Below are 19,130 nucleotides of genomic sequence, written 5' to 3' on the forward strand. Positions count from 1 at the left end.
TTACCACAAGGAAAAAAGCGGTACACGGTAACGTTCGAATTGTCCAAAAATGAATGGCAAATATCGTAAATAAAACAGAACGTTATGCCCAAACACATAAAACATAAATAATGTCAGAAATCCGCCCCCTAAATTGTCGGTTTTTGTGTCCAGCGCCCCCCTCCACTTCTTACAATTTACAAAAAATACCGCCCAGTGTAGGCCCCAGCCCCTACCCCTACCCCTACTCCTACCCCCCAACCTCATAGGAAACACAGCAAATGAAAATAACTCAACTTTCCAAATAAATTTTAAAAGCTTCAAACAAAATATACCATTAGCAGCTCCAAGTTATAGAGAGAGAAAGTCTACCCATTTTCTTCTCTCTCCACAAAAAATACATACAGATATACGGAGGCATATACATATTTATATACGCAGATATATATAGAGAGAAACAAACATAAACGGTTTTCGCTTTGCCAGAAGTTGAATCATCGGAGGCAAGCTTTGCTTCATCATCATCGTCGTTGTGGTTAACTTCGACTGAAATATTTGAAGCTTGTGGAGTCCGATCTGACTCGCCGACTCAAAATTTGTTTCTCTTTGCCTTGATGAGTTGGAGAGCAGGAGATCAATAGTAAAAAACTCGTCAATGGTAAGTCTATGCTGAAACGCGAGGTTCCTTGTCGTTTTATACCTCTTGCCTTGTAGACTTATTGCTTGTTGCTCTAGTCAAATCTGTTCAGCGCAGAGTCAATTTGCGCTTTATTAATTATTTTGAGGTTATTGTGTGGATGAAATTTAATTCAGGTATCATTAGGAAATATTAGCGTTTTTTTGGTATGTGCGGAATATATAGGAATTGGACCGAGAAGAGTGAGAGGATTTCTATGAGGTTTTTATGACCGTATATTGATGGATGGTTTAAAGGTATTCCTTTGAAGTCATTTCGTAAAATTTGATTTTATCCATTTTTTTGTCTTAAGTCTTGAATTCGGATGCCAGAAAGAGATAAACGATAGAATTAACAACTGAATTGTAATTTGATTTACCTAGAATAACAGAGGCTGTATATTAAAAGAGGATGTATGTAGTGTTAATTAAGAGGCTGCTTGTAGTAATAATTTGAGGAGCTAAAGTTTGGAAATGCAACTTCAGCTTTAGAGGTGAATGTGCCATAATAGACACTACACAACTCTGGGTTTAAATTGAACGTTACCTGGTTAGAGGTATTCATATGTTTTCTTTTTGGAAATATTGGAGATATAAATACCATTTAGAAGGGCACTTAGTAATAATAAATAAGATGTAAAGATTATTAATAAATAGAATTTGAGATAGAGTTTTGGATAATGCTACGGAAGGCGCGTCTTCTTAGTAGATTTCTGTCACCACCTAGGTAATAGCAAGGTGACTTCCTACTCCAAAAATATAAAAAGCCACTTAAGAATCTTTTAAAGCGCTTTCAAATAGAAGTTCCGGAAAACTCTTAAACCTCTTGACTCGCTTAACTGTTTTTGTTACTTCAGAATCTCTCAACTGCATTTATTGGAATTTACAATGGATGAGAAAAGAAAAATATGAAATAGTGGAAAGACGAAGGACATGAAATCACTAGATTTAAATATTTTGACCAGTAGAATAGGTGTTTACGGTGAATGAAGAAATAATTAACAAGCCTTTCCAAGGATACATGTATCTTAAAAGATTGAATTACAACTCTTTATAAAGAATGGATGTATCATTTAAAGCAGGGATGGGGTTTGGTTACCTGTAAGAGCACAACACGTGATGTGTGGGTCAGACGCATGTCATGGGTTCGAACCCTACCGCTGAGAAATAGGCGAATGTCACATGTTCGAACCCTACCGTTGAGAATTAGGCACATGTCTCATGTCCGACCGAACCCTACCGCCGAGAAATCGGCGCATGTCACATGTTCGTAACCTACCGCCGTGAAAATCTTTGTATTTAAGTGGAGAGATGTAGAGAGGTGAGCTCATTATCCAGGGAGTTCCGAATCTTACCCCAGTTGCCGTCAAGGATTTCTTGGTCATCAAAAAAAAGAAAGAATGCATTAATTTTTCAGATAAAGTAGTCTCTTTGCAGCAGTAAACACATTAAATTTTGAACCATTGAAAATAAATTTCAGTGTTTGTAGCACCTCAATGCTCTAAAATCAAAGTTGTCCAATGTCAGATGCATCTATGACCATTGATCTCTTGTGGAGTCTCCTTATGTAATTACATAGGTCCAAAACTTAGATGTAAACATGGGTGATAAGATGTATATATATCATGGGATTTATTGACACTGCAGAAAGGGAAGAAATTGATTAAGATATCAATTTCAGTTCAAAAAGGACAGCCATATTAATAAGACTTTAAAAAGTGTGTTTGTTGTTAACCTAAAAACACTACACATATTATGTGTATTTTTCTCTTGCATAAATGAATAATGTAGACTAGTCAAAGTAAAAGCGCATGTAATATTTTCACAATGCTTCTGACGAGAAGAAGGATGCATATAAAAATCAGCTCTTAACATTTTCTTTTTGATTTTTTCTAATTACATTAGGGGAGTGGGAAGAGTGAAGGGAATAGTTTGGATAGGAACCACCTATTGTGTGGAAGTCTGCGACCAGTACAACTAGTCTAAAGCCCTAAAGGTCATTCTAGCATCTAAGTGGCAAAAGTTCCTATGGTCAAATTAGTACAAGGCAGTTGTTCTTTCAGACGCTTTGTGCTTCAAAAATATTTCATAAATGAATCAACGTACTCCAAATGTTATCTGATGAGAAGTTTTTAAAGAGAAACAACATAAACAAAGTTATGTTAGCTTTCAAAAGGATTACAACATAATATTGCTTCCAAGAGGAATGAAATAGGTTTTCATTTTAAGGAACCCATTAAGTATCAACCCCCCCCTCCCCCCTTTTTTTTTTAATAACTTTGGTGGCCCCACCACTTGCACGCACCTCGACTGATCCACATGGTGCCTTCTATCTCCCACCAACGCTAACACAAGTTTGGGGTAACTCTGTCCACCAAGGCTTAGATAGATGGAATGAAATCATCTAGCAGTTCATTTCCTCTCAGCCCTCTCCTGATATTTGTTCTAGAAATATCATATTGTTCATTTTAGGATTCCAATTTTCTTTGTAAATAGGAAGGATGCCCTAAAGCTTAGTCATGTCAAGATATGTTTGGAAAGTGTTTTGACATACAAGGTGCTTCATTGTATTCAAATTTTAGCCTTCCTTACCTGTTCAAAAAGAAAAGAAGTTTAGACTGAAAGTTCATTCCCTGCGTGACTCCTGTCCGTTTAGCTATATGTGTTGCTTTACAAATTTCCTACTATTTGATTTCGTTTTATGATAGAGCATAGTAGAAGGACCTCTATGCCTAGCACTGCTGGAGAGTACTGTTTTACATGCATGATTTCTTTTTCCGGCTGGATTCTGAAGTTCGACCGCATGCGTAAATTCCACAAAACATCTTGCATCTTCTTCTTTCTCAAAAAGTCTGTCTTCCCTTTTCTTGTCTGTTTCTTTCCATCTCTTAGTTTCTAAACCAGGCAATATTAATTCTTTTGAAAAAAGAAATGTCAACACTGGACGAGTTACCACCCTTATTTCTTAATCTCTCCCCGTTAGTACGAACATAGTTTGAAGACTTGTTGAATAAATCTTTGATCTTGTGTCTCAATTAATAAATCAAGTATGCCTCAATCCTAAATTAGTTGGAATTTGATGTATAAATCCACTCTATTCAGGTCCACTTTATTTGAATTTCTGTGTATAAAGATTAAGTTTTCTGGCGTCTTATTAAAATGGCTGACAATTCGTGCAGTAATCATTGTCCTCTTGGTATCTCATGCAAGTAACTTTTTTGCAGGCATCAGTTAACATTATTGTTGGTTCTCATGTTTGGGTGGAAGACCCTAAATTGGCATGGAAAGATGGAGAAGTAATCAAAATACATGGTCAAGATGTTCATGTTAAAACCTCCGATGGAAAAGAAGTGAGTATTTGTTTTTTTTAACAGCAATATTAAGGGCCATACGTTGTTGTCAACCTGGAGCGACAATGAATCAATGTGCTCATATATTCTGAACTTGTTAATGGATCTGGCCAGACTTCACTGGTGAAAGTAGATGTTTTTAATTTTGAGAAATTGGTCCTTTGTATTCTATTAAGGTGAAATATCCTGCATATTGGTTCCTTTTCCTTAAGATAGTATTTATACCGTAAGGAACATATGACATGCTACTGTTTGTATGTGTGTGTTTGTGTGTGCATACATGTGTGTAATATGCATGCTATATGTCCAAGTAAGCCATACGAATATTTCAAAGTATTCTTAGAATTCGTTCTGGGTTGCGAGCAATGGATGGTACTGAGAACTAATGCCTTCCCAATTCTAGCTAATGCAAACAATTGTTAAATCCCTCAAAATGGCCAGGAATGAACAAGTTTAGACCGATTTGATGGTTCACCGTAACTGGAATGCTTCTCGTGGAGAGAAATTAGAAGCAGGTTCTACGGTAGAAGCTTTCCTTTTTTGACTGACCAAGTTACTTACATGTACTTAGATCGTTTCACTTCGGTTTACTTTCTTAAAAATGAATTCAAAAAGTACATAGGGTGATGAAACTGATGAACACTTTTCATATCGAGGTTTTGTCTTTCTTTTGCATTTACACCTTGATTATTTTTTCTAAATATTAGTTCTTGTTTCTTCATGCATTGATTCTCCTTTACATGCACTTTTGCTTGTCACCTCCTTTCTGCACCAAAAGTATCATTCTTCTCTATTTCAAGTTAGTGTAAATATTTTAATTTTGATTGTCTATCGTCGAAGGCGGATCCATGATTTTGAAAGTTATGAGTTCCTACAATGACTTCAAGTTAGCATATGTTAATAAGTGGACTCACACTAAAATTTATAAATATGTAGTAAATTTTAATGCATATATAGCGAACATTTGATGCTTCTAGACTGTAACTTTGTTAACTGCGTTCTTCTTGTAATTTTAAGTTTTATGTTGTACTTCCTTCTAGTCATGCAGTCATCAACTTGTTCAAACATGAGTAGTTTTTCTGGTGAACACTTCCACACTTTCAGATTACCTGCAGTTTGCCGGTCCCTGAAGTTGAAACCAACAAATCAGTCCGTGCATTTCTTTTGGTTGTGCATGGAGTTTTTTCTTTTTTATCTAAGGTTCTTATAGTTTCAAACTGTTGATCTCAGGTTGTTGCTAAAATCGCTAAAGTGTTTCCTAAAGATACTGAGGCTCCTCCTGGAGGTGTAGATGATATGACCAAACTTTCCTATTTGCATGAACCTGGAGTTCTGCAGAACTTGGCCACCCGATATGAGCTCAATGAAATTTATGTAGGAGCTCTGATTTTCCTTGTTTTCATGCAAATTGATTGTCAATACCTGCTAATTTTATTCTATAAATGTATTATCCTTTGGAGAAACTTTTCTTAGTTTTTTTTTATCTGTTGTCTAGACGTACACTGGGAACATATTGATTGCAGTAAACCCTTTCCAAAGATTGCCTCATCTGTACGACACTCACATGATGGAACAGTACAAAGGAGCAGCATTTGGGGAGCTAAGTCCGCATGTTTTTGCAGTTGCAGATGTTGCATATAGGTTGAGTTCTTCTTTGTTGTGTGTTCCTCTTTTAAGTTGCTTGGCATGACACTTATTTATTTCTCATTTTGGTCTCAGGGCAATGATCAATGAGGGAAAAAGCAATTCAATTTTGGTTAGTGGAGAAAGTGGTGCTGGTAAAACTGAAACTACTAAGATGCTTATGCGTTATCTTGCGCATCTTGGGGGCCGGTCAGGTGTCGAAGGACGAACTGTTGAACAACAAGTTCTAGAAGTATGATTGACCTTTCACTTCAACTTTAATCTATCATTAGCATTTTCCGCTGAAACTGGTCTTATTCTATCAAATTACTGTCTCAAAATTCTTGTTATTGTTGACACTTGACACACAGTCCAATCCCGTTCTTGAAGCATTTGGAAATGCCAAAACTGTGAGAAACAACAACTCAAGGTTAGCCACTTCTCTAATTGATGCCACAGTTGATGCTAATTGCTTTTGCAACTTTTTTGATGATTTCTAAATATGATGTTCCTTTTCGTGATGGAAATGGTATAATGCTTTCAGTCGTTTTGGTAAATTTGTTGAGATACAATTTGATAAGAGTGGGAGGATATCTGGGGCAGCTATACGAACTTACCTTCTGGAGAGGTCTCGCGTCTGTCAAATCTCAAATCCCGAGAGAAACTACCATTGCTTTTATCTTCTTTGTGCTGCTCCAGCTGAGGTATCTATGTTTTTTTTTTAACTGTTTTTTGCTGATCTATCATTGGTGATGAGCTGATCTAACATTGGTGATGCACATAATTATGATATTCTTTTGTTTTGCAGGAGGTAGAGAGATATAAACTAGGGAACCCAAAATCATTTCACTATCTTAATCAGTCCAAGTATTATGAATTGGATGGAGTAAATGATGCTGAAGAATATCTTGCAACAAGAAGGGCTATGGATATAGTAGGAATCAGTGAGGAAGAGCAGGTTAGTTTTTCCTCCCAACTAATTTGTTTTGCTGTTAACATGAATTGCTAATGCCTTAACAAATTTGTTCAGGATGCAATTTTCAGGGTGGTTGCTGCAATTCTTCACCTTGGTAATGTTGAATTTGCGAAAGGTGAGGAAATAGACTCTTCTGTGATTAAGGATGAGCAGTCTCGATTTCATCTCAATATGACGGCGGAGTTACTCAAGTAGGTCTATTTTCTACTGTTTAATCTCACTGCATTCTTATTTTGGATATGTTATTTCTGCTGGATCTTATGAATAAGAATGGATAGGTGTGATGCCAAGAGCTTGGAAGATGCACTAATTACACGTGTGATGGTCACACCTGAGGAGGTTATTACAAGGACTCTTGATCCAGAAGCTGCTCTGGGTAGCAGGGATGCTTTGGCTAAAACCATATATTCTCGCCTTTTCGACTGGTAAGCAAGTCAAATACATACACACTTCTTTGGTGTTCTTTATTTCTATCTTCTTTTGTATCTTAAAATATTCGTCTTTTGACTCCAGGATTGTGGAAAAGATAAACATCTCAATTGGCCAGGATCCAAACTCCAAGTCAATAATCGGAGTTCTTGATATTTATGGGTTTGAGAGTTTTAAAACGAACAGGTAATCTTTCAGTATGGCATATGCTACTTCAAACCTTAGTGGTGCCTTTCTAACAGTTTCCCGTGTAAAACAGTTTTGAGCAATTCTGCATCAATTTTACAAACGAAAAGTTGCAACAACATTTTAACCAGGTTAGATCTCATTCTTGCATTTTAAAACTGTTTTCCTTGTTTTTTTTTCAATCTGTTAAGGGTATATATGAGTAAGTTCTGATGTGTTTGCTGCCCCACCTCTTTGCTTATTGGGGGGGATCTGGGGTATTTAATAATGTCACTCCATCTTATGATTTCAGCATGTCTTCAAGATGGAACAAGAAGAATATGAAAAAGAAGAGATTAACTGGAGCTACATAGAGTTCGTTGACAACCAAGATGTGCTAGATCTGATTGAAAAGGTCTGCAACCAATGGGTTGATTCATTGTTTATTAATTGATTTTTTTTTTATTTTGTTGAAAAGAAGTATACCTCTGTAACTTATCATGCGATGCTATGATTTGTTATTAGTTCTAGCCTCAGTCTTTTGGTAACTTAAATTGTAACAACTGAAGTTGAAAACTTGCAGAAACCTGGGGGAATTATTGCTCTTTTAGATGAAGCCTGGTATGCATGCTTGATTATTTATTCATCATATATGTTTATATATAAATATTTATATATTTATTTTTCTTGTTTTCGGTTTGTCAGCTTATGATATAATTTATGTTCATTTATTGGTCCTTGCAGTATGTTTCCTAAATCTACTCATGAAACATTTGCTCAGAAGTTGTACCAAACATTCCCTAAAAACAAGCGCTTCATCAAACCTAAACTTTCACGGACTAGTTTTACAATATCTCATTATGCCGGAGAGGTGCTGCTAGTTCGTCTTTATGGAAACATCTATACCTTCACAGTTTTCAATGTAAGGCTAAAGCGTCTATATGATATGCAGGTGACATATCAAGCGGATCTGTTTCTGGATAAGAACAAAGATTATGTGGTTGCAGAACATCAGGTTCTGTTAACAGCCTCAAAATGTACTTTTGTGGCGGGTTTGTTTCCTCCTCTACCTGAAGAATCATCGAAATCGTCCAAATTCTCCTCCATAGGGTCTCGTTTTAAGGTTAATTCATCTTATTCATCAAGTATTTTGGTTAATGTAGATTTTAGAAACAATTAAAAGAACATGCTTCACCAATCCCAGAAAAATGTCTCTTTTTTTTTATAGCTTAATTAGACGTATGGATTTCTATTATCTGTGTTTTCTATTGTGTGAGTTATCTTTTTCTTAATAACTTGATATTAATTACCAGGCGTAACATCTGAGTCATCACAAATGTTCTGGAAGATGAAAATAATTAATGGATCAGTTGTTTATGAAAAAATAAAGACTAATCTGTCTAAGAGAAGCTTCTTACAAAAAAGTCTTACGAGGAGCTCTTGCGTTTAGTTTTCATTGTATATTAGGTGCTTCAGATATGTCCAAGAATCATGTGGAGTAATAGAATAATGTATTGCTCCATGTAACTGAATAACTTGTGCTTTACGATGGAATTTCTGAAGATTTTGCTGTCCATTCTTATTCTATTGTATGCCTAGTATACTCTAGTTAGAGTAAGTCTTGCCTTCGCTTGTTAGGTCCATGTATCATTTGACTGATTGGTATGCTACTTTTTACCCATAGCATGTTCTGGTTGTTAATGCTTGGACAACTGCTTGGACAACTCCATCTCCACTTCTTTTATCACAATTTTAATTTTGATTGGGTTCTTTTGTTGCAATATTGCTTTTGTCATCTCAAAAGATTCATATTTCTGCTATTGTGTTGGTTTTAGTTTCTGTGTTTGTTTTTGGTTTTCTCCGTCTCTCTTTCTAGCAAAAATGTTTCATTACAGCATATGTGAACTTCTAGTATATGTTTTTTCTTGTGCTTCTGCGTTTGTTTTTTTGTTTCTCCGCCTCTCTTTCTAGCAAAAATGGTTCATTACAGCATACTTGAACTTCTAGTTTATGTTTTTTATAATGGTACTTTTCTGATTACTGAAGGCTTTCTTACATGCTTGCAGCTACAACTGCAATCTTTAATGGAAACATTAAGTTCAACAGAGCCTCACTACATCAGATGTGTCAAGCCTAATAATGCCCTTAAGCCTTGTATCTTTGAGAATCTGAATGTGATCCAGCAACTGCGATGTGGTGTAAGTGTCTATTGATGCTCATCCTTGTGCCTGCGAATGTAATGGATTTATTACTTCTTCTTGCCCTTCACATAAGTTGTTCTTTTTATTCTAGGGTGTCTTAGAAGCTATCAGAATCAGTTGTGCTGGATATCCTACTAGACGTACATTTTATGAGTTTCTTCTTAGATTTGGTGTTCTTGCTCCAGAAGTTTTAGCTGGAAGGTATGTTTTCCGGACTCATTGTGTCGATTCTTGCTGAAACTTTTATTCTCATATGTGAATTTCCTTCTTTCCGATCAGTTTCTTTATGATTTTTCTGATGATCTATAATGATCCCTTGTCAGCTATGATGACAAAGTTGCATGCCAGATGATTCTAGACAAAAAGGGACTTAAGGGTTATCAGGTAAATTTTTGATATTGTGCTGAATCAAATGTTCTCATCCCCCAACTAGAGTAGGTTGGTTGTGGACTGCTGAGGGAATATCTGAGCTAGGGAAGTATTAGACAAGTTCTTTTATATACCTTCTGTGGCATCATGAAATCTGCGATTTCAGTGTCTTTACCTAATCTGAATGCTTGTCTTTACAGATGGGAAAGACAAAGGTCTTTTTACGGGCTGGACAGATGGCTGAGCTCGATGCTAGAAGAGCTGAGGTACTTGGAAATGCAGCAAAAATTATTCAAAGACAAATCCGTACATATATTATGCGAAAAGAATTTGTTTCTCTGCGTCAAGCTGCTATTCAGTTGCAATCATGTTGGCGAGGTATGTTTCAATCAGTCATTTGAAAGTTTACATTTAGGTCACTGAAACTTCTTTCATCTGCTGCCTACTTTACTGAGAAGAATGTTTTGAGACTGGCTAATGGAATGTTTTAGCATAAAATATGGTGCTTTGAAGCCGACTTTAAAGAATGTTTCTAGCATTGTATGATTTATGATGCTTGTATATCCCAATGGTGCTTTATTCAAGTTTCAAAAGCTTCGATTAAATTTGAATGTTTCTAGCATTGTATGATTTATGATGCTTGTATATCTCAATGGTGCTTTATTCAAGTTTCAAAAGCTTCGATTAAATTTACATATTCATGCACATTATTATTTATTTATTATTAGAAATAAATTATTGATGATGTGGGGGGGGGGGGGGATACCCTGGATAACCAGAAGTTTTAAAGAAGTAGAGAACCTAAATGAAAATATGGTTGGTTACGATAGACACCAGCCATCTTATACTAACAGGAAGCTCATGGGTGCACCAAAATTAAACTGAAGCCAATAGAAACACACTAATCTGCACAAAGTCGTATTCCACCTCTTCAAAAGCTTTACAGCCTAATTTGGTATGGTCAATACAATGAAAAAAAGTTCTACAGCTCTGATTTGGTTAAGTCAATACAAAGTTGAGCTGGCATTGAGAAGTCAACTGGTTTCAAGAGTTCTCCTGACCACAAAACTTGAGAACATATGTCAATTGCTCCAATTTATGATTAAAAGTGCATATTAGGTTTCAACTTCACTCTGCTAGTGTTGTTTGAGGACAATTACTTACTCTCTTATCAGCTGACTTGTCAATTTTTCTTCTTAAAACTATTAACACCGTGTGTACTATTTTCTTGGTCATAATGTCAGCTATGCTGTCCTGCAAACTCTATGAACAATTGAGACGTGAAGCAGCTGCTCTGAAGATTCAAAAGAATTTCAGATGTCATGTTGCACACATAACATATACAACGCTGCATACTTCTGCAATTATGTTGCAAACAGGCATGAGAGCCATGATTGCTCGGAACGACTTTAGATACCGGAAACAAACTAAAGCTGCAATTAAAATACAGGAATTTATCTCTCTACTGCTATTACTACGCTTGTGATCTTCCCTATCATATATGCAGAAGATACATGAAGTCTTGAATTGTTGAAAGAGTATAATATCTAATGCATGATTTGCTTACTATCCTGCAGGCTCATGCACGTGGCCATGCCGCTTATTCTTATTACAGAAGTCTTCAGAGAGCTGCGATCATTACTCAGTGTGGTTGGAGGCGACGGGTGGCCAGGAAGGAGCTTCGAAATCTCAAAATGGTTTGTTATGCATTTCTGTGATCATGTCTTGTAGAAATGTATTCATATCATCTGGTTCAGAGAAGGTAGATCATTGTTAATGAGAGATTACTTATACAGGCTGCAAGGGAAACAGGTGCTCTCAAGGAAGCCAAGGACAAGCTCGAAAAGAAAGTGGAAGAACTTACATGGCGGTTGCAATTTGAGAAACGACTCAGGGTAAGTTACTCTTATTTCTAGGGAAGTTTCTCCTTGGTTCATTTCCTAGATTCTGACACTATTGTTCTTTGGATTAATACAGGCTGAGTTGGAGGAGACTAAAGCCCAAGAAGTTGGAAAGCTACAGGAGGCACTGCATGCAATGCAAAAGCAAGTAGAAGAAGCAAATGCTAAAGTGGTCCAAGAGCGGGAGGCAGCACGGAGAGCAATTGAAGAGGCACCTCCAGTCATCAAGGAGACCCCAGTTATAGTTCAAGACACAGAAAAAATAAATACCCTGTCAGCTGAAGTAGAGAATTTGAAGGTATGGTTCCACTACCTCAAGGTTTATTATCACTATAGTTGGATGCAAACCTTAATAAAAACTGCCAACCAATTCTTTATTTCCTTGCGAGTTAGAGGGCATATGAATACAAATCTGTCCTCTAACCAAATTAGCCAGGAAGTTCAAGTTAGAGGGCATATGAATATGAAATAGCATATGATGTTGATTGTTGCAAATAAACCCCCCTTTCCAAACATCCAATTCTACATAAAGTTTGGATATCATAGAGAAGTCTTGCGCCTGCGGTTTGATAATTAGGGTGCTACAAGGGTTTGAACAACTTTAGGATGGACTTACCTGTTTTACTGAAAGGGAAAGAGGAAGCCCAGATGTCACTTCTTTGATGACGACCAAAAGTTGAGTGCTAGTACATCTGAGACTTTTTAATTGGCTTGTTGTAAATAGACCAACGGTTATGGAACAAAGGATTATCTCGGACCTAGACGAATACTGATCGATGTATGGAAATCCTATGGAACATATATGTCTTATCCTGCTAATGGCTATAGCGGGATTGCTAGACAAAAGCCTGGTATTGAAGTAAAAAAAGGTAGATAGGTGCCCCCATTATTCACTGACTTCAATCCATGCACCATCAGCCCTTAAGGATTTCAGTTGTGAAAAAAAGAAGATAGTTGGATTTGGAGCGCTACAACATACAATTCCTGTCACTGCATTTATTTGATCCGTTTTACTGGATAAACACTGTTACAAGTGCATATGCTTGACTTCAATGTTGCAAAATATTCTGTATCATGGTTTCTGCAAGTGTACTCCTTAAGTTCATTCTCCACCTTGAAGTTGCTTCTGAGCTGGTCTAGGAAGAGGAATTAACCTCAAAAGATTCCTATGATGTGCTAAATAATAAACCAATAATAAAAAGTTGATCTTTAGTAGGTTGCTATTTCGTGTAAAAGAACACATAAAGATGATCTCTATGTTTCTCTTGGTTGAAAAGTTGTTTCACGAACTATCCAGGCTTTGCTGGCATCCGAAAAGAAAGCTACAGAAGAGGCTAGAGATTCTTCCAGGGATGCAGAGGCCAAACACACAGAGCTGGCTAGCAAACTAGAAACTGCCGAGCGAAAAGTAGATCAGCTTCAAGATTCTGTGCAGAGGTTTGTAAATTAATATCGACTCCCTGTCTATGACGGAGTCAACTTATTCACTTCTCTTTATGGGTTTATTGTTGTTAGTCCGACCTTGTAATCAAGAGTCTTATGATTAAACATAGCGCTGATTTCCCACGATTCATGTCTTTTTTTATTTTTGATTGAACCTAAATAAGCTTATGGGCTTTGATCTTGTGATTTCTAGCTATGAACAACCAACATGCAGTATAACAGTAGACTTGCATCCTTAAATCATCGCATTTTGTGAACTGGACTTCCCGAACATAGGATTTTGCATTCTTAAAGAATGTAAAGATATTCTGACGCTCTCTATCATCTATTCCCTCTTTGTATGTCTCATGTTTCAGGCTTGAAGAGAAGCTTTCCAATATGGAATCAGAGAACCAAGTGCTTCGTCAACAAGCTTTGACCATGTCACCAACTGGAAAAGCGCTATCTACACGGCCAAAGACTACCATCATACAGGTGCACAGCCAGTTGCCAATTCCCATCTTCTTAGATTTTTTTTGAGGGAGTAGATTTTCATAATAGCTGCAGGTTGTATAGATAATCACTGTCTTCATGAAATTGCAGAGGACTCCGGAGAATGGAAATGTTATAAACGGAGAATCAAAACCTAATTCTGTAAGTTCAATAGTTGCAGATTGATGTGTTTACAATCATTTTTAAATGTAAATTAAACGTCTGCCTCTTTTGATGTATATGCTTGTTTATATGGCATAGGATATGAGTCTTGTTGTAGCAAGTCCAAAGGAGCCTTCATCTGAAGAGAAACCACAGAAGTCTCTAAATGAAAAGCAGCAGGCAAGTGCACTGCCTGCACAAAATATTACCTGATCAATTATGCTTGTTTAATCACACTGTGGCATCTAAACTTCGGAAACTGTTTTTGTACGATTTATCCTTTTTCACAGGAGAACCAAGACATGCTCATTAAGTGCATTTCTCAAGATTTAGGCTTTTCTGGAGGCAAACCAATTGCAGCTTGTCTCATATACAAATGTCTGCTCCACTGGAGGTCCTTTGAAGTGGAAAGAACTAGTGTTTTTGACCGTATAATACAAACCATTGCTTCAGCCATAGAGGTAGAAAGCTTATTACTTTGGTAATGTTATATCATTCCAGTTTTCTTCAACTTTTAATGTTTATAAAATCTGAAGGCAATTAATTTCTGAAACTTCTTCATCAAAGGTCCAAGATAATAATGATATATTAGCCTACTGGTTATGCAATACGTCCACATTGTTGATGCTGCTTCAACAAACACTTAAAGCTAGTGGGGCTGCTAATTTGACTCCGCAGAGGCGGAGATCCAGTTCAGCCTCTTTGTTTGGAAGGATGTCCCAAGTATGAGCTCTATGGTTTATATTATGTTCTCTGGTTTCAGCTGGTTTGCCCAATTTCTTAGTCATATCATAGTTAATACTTCTCCTCTGCTATCTCTAATGTTTATGTAGGGCTTGCGAGGTTCTCCTCAGAGTGCTGGGCTTTCAGTTCTCAATGGGCGTATGCTTGGGAGATTGGATGACTTACGTCATGTTGAGGCCAAGTATCCTGCGCTGCTGTTCAAGCAGCAGCTGACTGCCTTTTTGGAGAAAATATATGGAATGATAAGAGACAATCTGAAGAAAGAGATATCCCCATTGCTTGGGCTATGTATTCAGGTGCATTACTTTTTATGAACTAGTATTATTTATGCCACAGGTCCAAGAAATCTTATGGAATAGAATGTTTACCGCTTGATGTGTAGTTTGAGCTAGTCCATATGCTTACTGTAGAATCGTTATGATAACTTGGGGTTTTTAGCGCTTGGGTAAGTTGATATACTGTGGGTACCACCGAGTAGTTCTCTGATGCTTGAACTAGTCAATGTGTTGAAGCAGTACAACCTTATAGATTGATTGTCACTTTGTACTGTAAATTATGCAATGCGCAAGCTCTTGAATGTTTCTGCCTGTTCAAGTCAGGAGTTCTCTTATCTATTAAAATGAGTAAAATAAATCAGACAAATCCAATGACTAGTGACAATACTTCTCTTCCAGCCCAAAGTGTTGGAACGAGTGGATCTTTCTAGGTTTAGTACTGTGCCTTGAAGCTGAACAATTTATAGAGAGACCACCTTTTCTCTTTGGGACACTGTTACCTTTTCTATTTTGTTCTCTCCCACTGTAATTATTTTTGCTGCCGAGAGAAAGAGGGAAGGAGTTAATTTTGTCAAATCGTTATCTGCATAATGTGTCTGCAGGCACCAAGAACATCTCGTGCAAGTTTAGTCAAAGGAAGATCCCAAGCTAATGCTGCTGCCCAGCAAGCTCTATTTGCTCATTGGCAAAGCATTGTAAAAAGTTTGAATAACTACTTGATGATGATGAAATCAAACCATGTAAGTTAAAGATTGAAGTGTTAAATAATATCACCTGTTATTTTGTCTCCTTGATGTTTATATGCTTCCATTGCTCCACCTATGTAGGTTCCTCCCTTCTTAGTTCGGAAGGTTTTCACTCAAATATTTTCCTTTATCAATGTTCAACTTTTCAACAGGTAAATAGTTGTATGATTTTACATTAAATAGATTTCATTCGGCTCATTGTCACCTTCTTATGTATCTGTGTGTTGACCTTCTTTACATTCAGTCTTCTTTTGCGGCGTGAGTGTTGCTCATTTAGTAATGGAGAATTTGTGAAAGCCGGGTTGGCTGAATTGGAACAGTGGTGCTGCTATGCAACTGAAGAAGTAAGCATGTTCTACTATATCTTTTCAGTTCTTAGTGCTATTCAGCATCTTACTTCTGTATTTTTATGTCCAGTTTGTAGGCTCAGCATGGGACGAGTTGAAACACATTAGACAGGCAGTTGGATTCCTAGTAAGAAACTGATTTCGGGGCTATGTGCTAAATGAATTTTTTATGAGGTGCTTTTATCTGACTCTTCTTTTCTCTCAACTTCTCGCAGGTTATCCATCAAAAGCCCAAAAAGTCATTGAATGAAATCACTAATGAACTTTGTCCAGTAAGGAGTCATTTTTTATATTTCTCCTCCATTCTTCCCATATTTTCTGCATAGAATTTGCTTCTTTCTTTTACCTATGAAAAGAAAAAAAGAAAGTTTGTTTCTTTCGACTTCTCGCATGCTGTTTTAATTTATTTTACTCTTTTATTAGGTGCTTAGCATACAGCAACTGTATAGGATCAGCACTATGTACTGGGATGACAAATACGGAACCCACACTGTCTCTTCAGATGTAAGTTCTTGCACGGTTGCACCTACAGTTTGGATACCTATGTAGGTTTACAGTAATTTGGGGGCTTGTTATTATACTATTTGCTTGGTTTTTGATTATGGGTTTTATGCTTTACCTTCAACTGATAGGTTATTTCAAGTATGAGAGTTATGATGACAGAGGACTCCAACAATGCTGTCAGCAGTTCCTTTTTGTTGGATGATGATTCGAGGTATCATTTATTAAATATCTCATCCTCAATCTTTGGTATATATGTACATTTTACTGAGCACCTCAAATTCAATATCTTGTTTTAAATTATGACACAGCATTCCATTCTCCGTGGATGACATCTCCAAAACGATGCAACAAATAGACATTGGTGATGTTGAACCTCCTCCATTAATCCGTGAGAATTCAGGATTTGTATTCTTGCATCAACGGTCTAGTTGATGGTGGTTCTAAATATACAATTCAACATGTTTGCATAGCTCCAGAGAGCTGACGCTCGTGCACATCAAGGAACATGCAGAACTTGTGCATACATTGTTTGTTGCATTTAATGGCTAGTGTATATTTTTGTCCACCTGCTTTTGGGCAATCGTAGCTGTTTGTTGTCCGGTTCAATTTATTCTTTTTTCCTCTCCTGCTCAACTTGGGAGGTATTTTTATTTATGCCAAAAGGCTTTTAGTGTGGTCATATGCAGGTAGGTATAGGCAGATGCATTGGTTTTTGTTGCTTGCCTTTATTATTTTGTCTTTGTCAGAGTTGTAAAGTCTCTAAAGTTGTCAATTTTAGGTCCTTATTTGCTGTAGTGTGTAGGTGAAGTGCAGTTATGTGTAATAGAAGTGTTAAATTATTAAGGAAAAAAGGGTTGTGAGTCTTTTCTTCCCATTAGTGACTGATCAAACTGCATAAAGAATCAGTGGTATGGACCTAACTTTGTATCACCTCCATTGAAGTATGAGGAGGCGGACAAATAAGAGCATAGCTAGAAGTGCGAAAGGAGTTAATTTCACAATTATACATGGTTTACTCATAATACGCAGTATAGATGATTTTGAGAATCAAATTATGATAGTAGTAGTCAGTCGATTTTTCCTTTGGAACTAAATTTTATCATAGCACAATGTTCTTTTCTTAGCTATTGCATGAAATATTCTTTTGTTATGTTAAAATTTTGAAGCAGGTTACATATTACTTCGAGAATGGATTCCTCCAAAGCACCCACTGCTTGGCTTGGCTGGATTAGAGGCCTAGGACTGCTCTAGCGATGGGCGTTTTGGAGGAATCCATTCTCAAAGTAATATGTATTGCTACAGACCGCTAAAGGGTCTGCTGCTTGAGTGGTCCGCAGACTGAAAACATGGTCACACTATCACTTGGCCCCAGCCAAAAACGGCCAAGTCAAATGGACTCCAAGGACCAGATTTTTTCAGAACCCTGTGCATGTAAATGAACTATACTACTTCGCCAAATTTGATATTTCAATCTTAATAGAGATGTCAAAACTTTCAATAGAGGTCGTCTTGAAAAAAGTGGGTTCCACATTCTAGACTTCATTTAAGCCACAAGGTTGTTCTAAATGAGTATAGAAGCCTTGGTACACGAACCGAAGGAGCTAGACCAACTTGACGTTTTGGAGCTAACAAAACCATTAGAATTGTATTATGAAGTTTGTTTATCTCAAGTTTTAACCGAAGTCAAATCTAAATTTCAAAAGCTCCTAAACAGAAGAACTCGAATAAAAATCAAATGAACAGCTCAATAACTGAACTATCAATGTTAGTAAGTTACAAATTTTGTGGGTCCGCTACAGAAAATCTCTAACTCTGAAAACGCTGAATAATGAAAAAAAGAATGTCTTGGAGGGTCATTACAATGTCTTATGTGCATTTGCCATTACAATTGTTGTTGAATATATCATCCTTCAATTCACTTTAATTTGTTCACTTTGATTATGTATGTCCCTTGAGAAATAATAATTAATATGACTATTTTAGCATAATATATTGATTGATGAATAGTTTTAGGTGTTTGAAAATAACTTGGAGAATAAATAATTAATGTTGAAGAAAAAATAGGAAAACAATAATTGTTTGTTTTTTTGATATGTTAAAAGCGATAAGTAAAATAAAAAATCTTTTTTTAAACTGGTGGACAAGTAAAAAGTGAATGTAGAGAGTAATATATAAATATATAATTCTTGCTTTTGTATATTTTATTTGCTGCTAATTTTTATATATTCTTACATGCGTTTTGATTGGACTTAACTGTAACAAAAAAATAAATGCTAAAATTGCAAAATAGATAATTTCCTAGACAAATTCAGCAGTAACTATTGATAAAATTATAATGGAAAAAATGTTTATCTATTTTACACTATATCAAGAAATATATTTAGTGGCGATTATTTGACGACCATAAGATAATTGTCACTATGTCATTCTTTAAAATGAAATGGTAGCGCAAATGCACATTATCTGCAAAATATTGTTTTCTCTGCGTGGAAATATAAAACAATGACCGTAATATAAAACAATGACTGACAAATCAATAATTGAAAGTGTTATAAAAATAATTAACCATAAGATAATTGTCACTATGTCATTCTTTGAAATGAAATGGTAGCGCAAATGCACATTATATGCAAAATATTGTTTTCTCTGCGTGGAAATATAAAACAATGACCGTAATATAAAACAATGACCGACAAATCAATAATTGAAAGTGTTATAAAAATAACTAACCAATAAATTAATATTCATAAATTAAATTAAATATTAAAAT

General features: G+C 36.2%; 1 protein-coding gene across 1 annotated transcript; it reads left to right on the forward strand.

The window, feature by feature from the left end:
• Window positions 1-262: 262 nt before the first annotated feature.
• On the forward strand, window positions 263-17,234 carry LOC101259860 (myosin-17-like). The gene is made up of 39 exons (XM_069286947.1): window positions 263-637; window positions 3,879-4,004; window positions 5,235-5,378; window positions 5,500-5,645; window positions 5,724-5,880; window positions 5,999-6,057; window positions 6,172-6,331; window positions 6,436-6,585; window positions 6,658-6,794; window positions 6,882-7,028; window positions 7,117-7,218; window positions 7,292-7,349; window positions 7,511-7,612; window positions 7,781-7,818; window positions 7,942-8,068; window positions 8,150-8,320; window positions 9,264-9,395; window positions 9,490-9,599; window positions 9,722-9,782; window positions 9,968-10,145; window positions 11,012-11,214; window positions 11,342-11,464; window positions 11,564-11,662; window positions 11,745-11,966; window positions 12,966-13,105; window positions 13,468-13,585; window positions 13,694-13,744; window positions 13,844-13,924; window positions 14,035-14,205; window positions 14,312-14,467; window positions 14,578-14,784; window positions 15,366-15,503; window positions 15,591-15,661; window positions 15,754-15,853; window positions 15,927-15,983; window positions 16,072-16,128; window positions 16,280-16,360; window positions 16,489-16,571; window positions 16,669-17,234. Exons 1-39 carry the CDS (start codon window positions 635-637, stop codon window positions 16,790-16,792), a joined length of 4,590 nt encoding a protein of 1,529 aa, XP_069143048.1. The 5' UTR covers window positions 263-634; the 3' UTR covers window positions 16,793-17,234.
• Window positions 17,235-19,130: the final 1,896 nt, after the last annotated feature.

The sequence above is a fragment of the Solanum lycopersicum genome, chromosome 7 (genome assembly GCF_036512215.1).
Source record: "Solanum lycopersicum chromosome 7, SLM_r2.1".
NCBI classification, from domain to species: Eukaryota; Viridiplantae; Streptophyta; class Magnoliopsida; order Solanales; family Solanaceae; genus Solanum; species Solanum lycopersicum.

Bases quoted from the DNA above. Each gene is read 5' to 3' on its own strand.
- LOC101259860 (XM_069286947.1), top strand. The intron at 5,881-5,998 runs GTATGATTGACC...CTTGACACACAG, and splicing joins TTGAACAACAAGTTCTAGAA to TCCAATCCCGTTCTTGAAGC. The intron at 9,396-9,489 runs GTAAGTGTCTAT...TTTTTATTCTAG, and splicing joins TCCAGCAACTGCGATGTGGT to GGTGTCTTAGAAGCTATCAG.